Source organism: Limulus polyphemus, unplaced genomic scaffold (assembly GCF_000517525.1).
Source record: "Limulus polyphemus unplaced genomic scaffold, Limulus_polyphemus-2.1.2 Scaffold2676, whole genome shotgun sequence".
Classification (NCBI taxonomy): domain Eukaryota; kingdom Metazoa; phylum Arthropoda; class Merostomata; order Xiphosura; family Limulidae; genus Limulus; species Limulus polyphemus.
Genome location: NW_013668286.1, coordinates 138,527 through 145,269, shown reverse-complemented (window position 1 = coordinate 145,269; position 6,743 = coordinate 138,527). Strand labels below are relative to the sequence as shown.

General features: G+C 30.0%; 1 protein-coding gene across 1 annotated transcript in view; it reads left to right on the top strand.

Moving 5' to 3' along the window:
• The window catches only part of LOC106467606 (ankyrin repeat domain-containing protein 12-like), a 75,027-nt gene that overhangs the window by 19,714 nt on the left and 48,570 nt on the right, over nucleotides 1-6,743 (top strand). Inside the window, exon 4 of the mRNA XM_022395812.1 lies at nucleotides 2,367-2,597. Coding sequence (XP_022251520.1) covers nucleotides 2,367-2,597 — 231 coding nt within the window. The remainder of the gene's footprint in view (nucleotides 1-2,366; nucleotides 2,598-6,743) is intronic.

Genomic DNA, 6,743 nt, shown 5'->3' with positions numbered 1-6,743 from the left:
ATCTCAATATTCACGCTAAAACAAACAGTATCACGAACGAACGTTAACTTCAACAATACCCTGTGACTGCAGTTCAATTACTCACTGTCTACCCACACATTACCTTACTCCTCTTTTATATACCAGCGTACCCCATTTCTAGTAAGAACCTGAACATTCGCCAAAGTACATGATAGTTCTAGAAACGTTGCGTCACGGTGGTCATGTGACTCGCTGACGCAACAGTATTGTTGAAGTTAACGTTCGTTATAGCGTTTGTTTTAGCGCGAATGTTGAAATCAAGTGTATCGTGAAGTTATATTCAGAAAGAATAAACCAGTTTTATTAAGTAAGGACTTGTGTCACTAAAGTTTCGTCAGAACGAAGTTACGGAAAGTTAATTAACAAACGGAGACGTAACAATGGGATAAAATTAAATAGATAGCCTAGTAATTTTTTCTTGGTTTTTGTAGTTTATTTTTATTTCACAGTATCAGAAGTGCAATATTTGACAAGTAAGTTTTAGAGCTATTAATAGAAAAGTTTGTTATTCATGTTCAACTGTAAAAAACTAATATTGAAGCCTAAAACCCGTGAAATAAAAAAATGAAAAAATAAATCTGGACTGGAGAGATTTCACATAATACCTTCCTCTTTGTTGGGTCATATCTTTAGAAATTGTTGTAGACATTAATGTGATTATCTACAAAATTGTAAACAAGAGGAATTTTCTTACTGAACATTTTTAAAAATGGTAATAGAGAAAGCTCCAGGTGGTGTTGCCCATTTAAGTTTAAGGTAGCAACATTGAATTGAATTAAATTATGTCAAGCTGGTTCTTCAGTTCTAACAGAGTTACAATAGTTAGTGTTTTGGGGAAAAAAATTAAGAATTAATATTTTGTTTCTCAGAATATGTTTCATAAGATTTATTTTTAGGCTGCTGTTTGTAGATAATCTTTTGAGTACAATGACATGAATAATTCAAATATTTCTGAAAACTACTGTATGAATTGAGAGGTCTATGAGCTTTTCTAATATTATTTGGTCTTTTTAAATCTGTGAACATCTTGATACTTAATTGTCATATGGTTATACATTTCTAAATGATTATACCACTCCCATCATTTATCTTGTGTACTTTTTTTTTATTAAGATTGTCATTAAGTTTCAAATATCATGGCTGTAAATGGATAGTAAAGAAACAATGCTTACTAATAAAATATATTATTCAGTGATATGTTTCATATGTGAAACAGTGTGAAAGCAAACATGTAAAAGTCAGGAAATTTGAAAAAAAAAGAGTTCAATAAGTCATGGAAATTATCCCAAGACTTGAAAATTTCAGGAAAAATTGTGTTTCTGCCCCTTCTTTTATCTTAGAACCTGCACACCCATGAAAAAATGCTGCATAGCTATGCCGTTTATGGAGATATTTTAACACAATCTTGATCTGTCACTCTGTGTTACATTATTTGGTAATAATTATTTAATGCATTATATTTTATGATTGTTTGGTGGGTTCTTTTTATTACTTGTTAAAAAAAAGAAGAATGTAAAGTCCAGTCCACCTAATGATAATGAAGGCATTTTATATCTTTGTTTATATGTTCTACAATTTATACAAGTTTAATGATTTTGCTTAACTAATGCCAAGCTTAAGTTTACAAATAAACTAATCTTGACAGAAATTCCACTTACTTGCTAATTTCATATCTCTGGTACTTTGTTGCAAACACAAGCTCAATATCTACAACACTGAACTAACTAACTGGCTGACAGCAAGAAAAAAAATTGACTAAATCATACACTGATTACTTAGTAACTGACTAACAAACATATCTGTTAACTCTAGCCTGGCTTGTTCTTTATTTCTGGCTCAAACTGTTCAAAACCTTTGAAGAAAATTTCAGATGTTAAGCCAAGGACTCATCACATGAAGTCAAATCTCCCTCTAGTCAAAGAACAACATATCTAACTTAAAAACATCCTAAGTGCATAGGTTAGGTCAAATATTATTATATAAATATAAATGCAACATTTTAGTGTTCACCATCAAGTTTCAATGTCTATGTTTGAAGATGCATTATGTTTTGAAATTCTTATTACTTTTATAACCAAGTTACAAACTAAAGACAGAGTTAATTAGGTAGAATTATGAGAGAAAATATAAGTATAATTGTGTCATATATCAATTGTGTTCAGATTTCGAAAATTCGTAATTTTACCTGGAAAGTCAGGGAATTATTTTTGAAAAGAATGTGACCATTATTTTAAAAATAATGTAATGTTTTATACCCTAAAGTTTGAAAGATTTTGTACTTTAGGTGATAAATTTGATCTTAGCTAAATCTAATAATAAATGTTTTTCCATCTCCTTTGTTACAGTTTTTCATATAGAATTACCTACTTTACCAAACAGCAGCAGCACTCCTAAGTCCAAATTCCATAGCACTACTAGTCCTTCTGTAGAAACAAAGATTACTTCAACTTTGAAATGTACTCCTGTGTGTGAAGGAACAAAAGACACCCCACTTAGCTCACGACGCCTTACTCCTTTGTCAGAACGTCAGCAAATAGCCTTATTGCTACAACTTACAGCTCCTGAAAATCAGAGTGGTAAGTTTATTGCCTGATGACAGTAAGATGTAATGATATTAATTGTTAAATTTTATCTGTCTGTTATATATATATGTTTAATTTGCTATAAAGTGATGAAATAAGTAATATTTTTTGTGCATTTGTGATAGGTTGAATTGTTAAAAAGGGCCATAATTACTAGTAATTGCTAAGGGGCTATCCCTTTAGCTCATTTGGTAGAACTCTCGACTGGCATGCAGGTTTCAAGTTTGATCCCAAGCAGAGAAAATAACCACAGAAAAATAAACAAATGACTACTTGTCATCCTTCAACTTTGAAATAATGCTTAAGGAAGGGCTTTATGAAAGGAGAAGAATGTGGTATTTTGAATTGTTAAAAAGTGTCTTACTAGAAATTGGTAGAGGGTTAACCATTTAATTCAGTTCATAATATACCTATTTCTAGTGTGAATGATCCCAAGTTCAGATCGTGGGAGATGCAAACATTTAAACTGACAATCAGTGAGTTTATTATAAGATAGAAGCATATATGAACTATGGAACCTTTTTATGTGACTTAATGATCATAAGGTTATAATGTGTTGTAATCTTAGGCATTTTCTATTGTATGCTTAACTTACTTGCAAAGTTTCCTCACTATCAATTGATAAACATTTTGACTGACTAACTGAATCACAGATTAGCAGACACATTAACTCTCACTTTCTAATTTAATGATTGACATTGGACTGATTAACTCACATTTTTATTTTTTGCCTGTTTTCTACATACTATGGAAAGCTTTAAAATTACTATTAATGAAATTTCTATATTTCACCAGTCATTACTCATGTTAGTAAACAAACTCCCTCTAGTGATCAAAAGCATTAAAATGATAAAAATATATCCCACAACAATACCATTAAGCTGCAAAATAAATAGTAGAATAAGATATTATTTGTTTGATAAAATTTTTACATATTCCTATTATTCAAAACACTTACAAAATATGGTATATTTTCTGTTAAAGCATTGGAAAAAATTTGATTAAGTCCAAAAATACAGTCTTTGGTTCAAAAAATAATGATAACAGAATGTTTATGAAACAATCTTTGTTTTCTTAAAAACATTAACTAATTTTGAATTCTTTGTGTTTAGTTTAATAAAACCAGTGATGCATTGCCCTATCTATTAACCACAAGGTAAAAACAGACAACTTGTTGTATGTATTAATCACAAGACAGATGGTTTGGTTATTAAATCATCCAACAGGTGATGCACTGTTGTAATGTGTTCACCACAAGGCAGATGGGTTGGATACTAAGTCATTCAACAGATGATGGTGTATTACTTTATGTGACAACTACAATTTTCTTGCATTTATTTTATCGACAAAACATTTTGTTGCCTGAAGTGTTAATTATTTTGATTCTTTCTTATCCCTCCTTTCACCAGTGCTTGTGCCTCTCACATTCTACTTTACACACAGTTATTCCAGTTTTATTTATTCTTTTGCCATTAGGCGACCAGTTGTAGTTTTGTTGTTTCACCATTCAACATGTGTCTTGTCTTTTTTACATATATCTCAAAACTTCTAATTATTGGAATATTTTATCAACACCCATAGTCCTTGTGCTTTCCCCTGATTTTGAAGCCATACCAACTTTTGTCACAAGGATACCCTAAACTTCTGCATAAGACAGAAATAAGAAACCCCTTTAACCCAAGCACTTTTGACAGGTGGACCTTTCTTCATATGGGGCAAAATTGGAACTGACATATACTTTATAATCATTATGTTTTGTTATTACTCAGATTAAAAGTAAATGTTTTAAGAACTTACAGTAAGGTTGTGGTGATTGGATATCAGTCATTTTCATGGTTAATCACCTCAATGATCACCTCAGTCTAAGTTATTAATTAGTTACTAAATTAAAAAAGTAGTTACTAATTAATAATTAGATAATTGATACTTGAAGCCATCGGTATTTGGTGAAACTCCATAATTACAGAATTGAGGAAAAACAAGATAATTGTACGTTTCACAAATGCATCATCAGTTAATTAGACTTGGTGCTTGTTTAGGTTACTGATCGTGACAGTGTTTTAATCTGTTTTTCACATTGATTTTATTCCTTCATTCATTTTTCTTAATTTTTTCTCACATTTACTTTGGAACTGAATTTTAAAATATTAAACTAAGTCCATTTTAAAGAACTGACAACCATCTGTGTTCTTTAATGGGTATAACTTGCCAGTCATAAGACTGATTTTATGTGTGTCTAGTGAGGAATTCTTGTTTCTAAAAAGATTAAAAAAAAAGTGTTAATAGTGACCTTTATGTAAATATATATTAAATCTAGATTATATGTTTAAAATTTAAAACTCAAAATCAGTTAAAATGGGATAGAAGAAATGTTTCACTACTGTTAACGTGGCATCATGGGGTGGGGGGTAAAATGATGTATTTTTTCTATCCCATTTTAGCTGTTTTTGAATTCTAAATTTTGTAGAGTGTGGGATACCTCCAACATTTATATTTAGATTGTATGTTGATCACAAACCAGCATCAATAGTTTTTTCTGTTTTTTTTTATACTGTAGTCTGTAGACAACTCTTAATTGTGCTAATAAATAATATTGTCCTCTTTATTAACATGCTTTCCATCACTGATGAAATAACTTGAAACTCTGTTCTTTGTCTTTCATTCAAAACAATCTCTGCATATATGTATTTTTTTGTTCAATTCTTGTGTACTTTTTTGTCATTAGACAAGGGTCAATAATGTTTTTTTACCATATATTCTTTGCTTAAAATGCTCTGGCTTGAACTTTTTAATTCATCATTTCTGTATTGCTGATTGCTGACTTAACAGTAAGTCAAGTCATTGATAAGATAGTGTGTATTTTTATCATCTAGATTTACAGATAGATATCTGCTATAATAAAAGCACTAAATATTATTATTTTATATATTATTTTTAGTAATGCTTAATCCTATTCTTCATAGATTTTTGCTGGACCCTTATTTCTGTTGAAATTAATAATTTTTATAATCCTTTTAGATTAGCATCAAACCTTGTAAGAGTATAAAGTGGTTTAATAGTGTAACTCTCACTATACAAAGCAGGAATATGATAATTTATGTAATAATGTTTTGCCAAATTCATAAATTTTTCATAAATGCTTGAATTAAAGGCATATGATTTCTGTTAGTTCTGTTTTGATGTTTTAACTGTCATTTTACTATTTTATAACTAATCCTTTCCCTTTAAACATACTGCCATATGCTATATTTCTTAATGTTGTAATTTGTTCGTTAGCTAAAGGGAGCTGCAGGTCATATTTATGACATCAAGATCAGACAAGTCTAGAATACATGAAATATTTTTACAGATCTTGCATCATATTTTGTAGTACATTCAAGGGTAGATTATAAATATGGGGTCAGTGAAGCATCAAGAGTTAGATAAGAAGATAGTAGAGTTAATTAGTCAGAGTGTGTTTTCATTTTAGCCAGAGTATTATCAGTTGGGAGTACAAGTAAATTGATTTTTACACTAGTGTAGTGCAGTTAGCATCATTTGTACAAGTTACAACAGCATACAAGTCATGCTTGTAGAAATGTCAAAGAAGAAATAAACTAATCTGTTGCTGTCTATGTGGACTGGACTTCGAATTAATTTCACCGAATGATTTAAAAGAACCTGCCAACAAAAGAGAAATGTTAAAAAATGTGTCAGAAGTGATATTGTTTTGGTGAAAATAACATAGAACTTTGACTAAGCTTAAGGACACAGAGTGAAATAGGAAACATTTTAAACAAGAGAAAACAATAGAAAAAATAACAAACAAAAAGAGATAGAGCATTTAAAGAAGAACAAGAAAAAAAGATACAGAAACATTTAAAACAAGACCAAGAAGAGAGGGACAGAAAATTAGAAGAACATATAGGAATTTAAGGGAGGAGTTAAAATAAAGAGATGCACTATTTAAAGAAGAATTAAATGTAAAAATACTCTGATTAAAGACAAGAGCAATGAAGCTATTGGAGATTTACAGACAAATTACAACAATAATGTTGAAAAAGTACAAAAGAACAATGAGAAAGTCAAAAGCAAAGCACAAAAATACATGAATGTAGTAAAGAATGACATAAATGAGGTAGAAAAGAACATCATTGACAG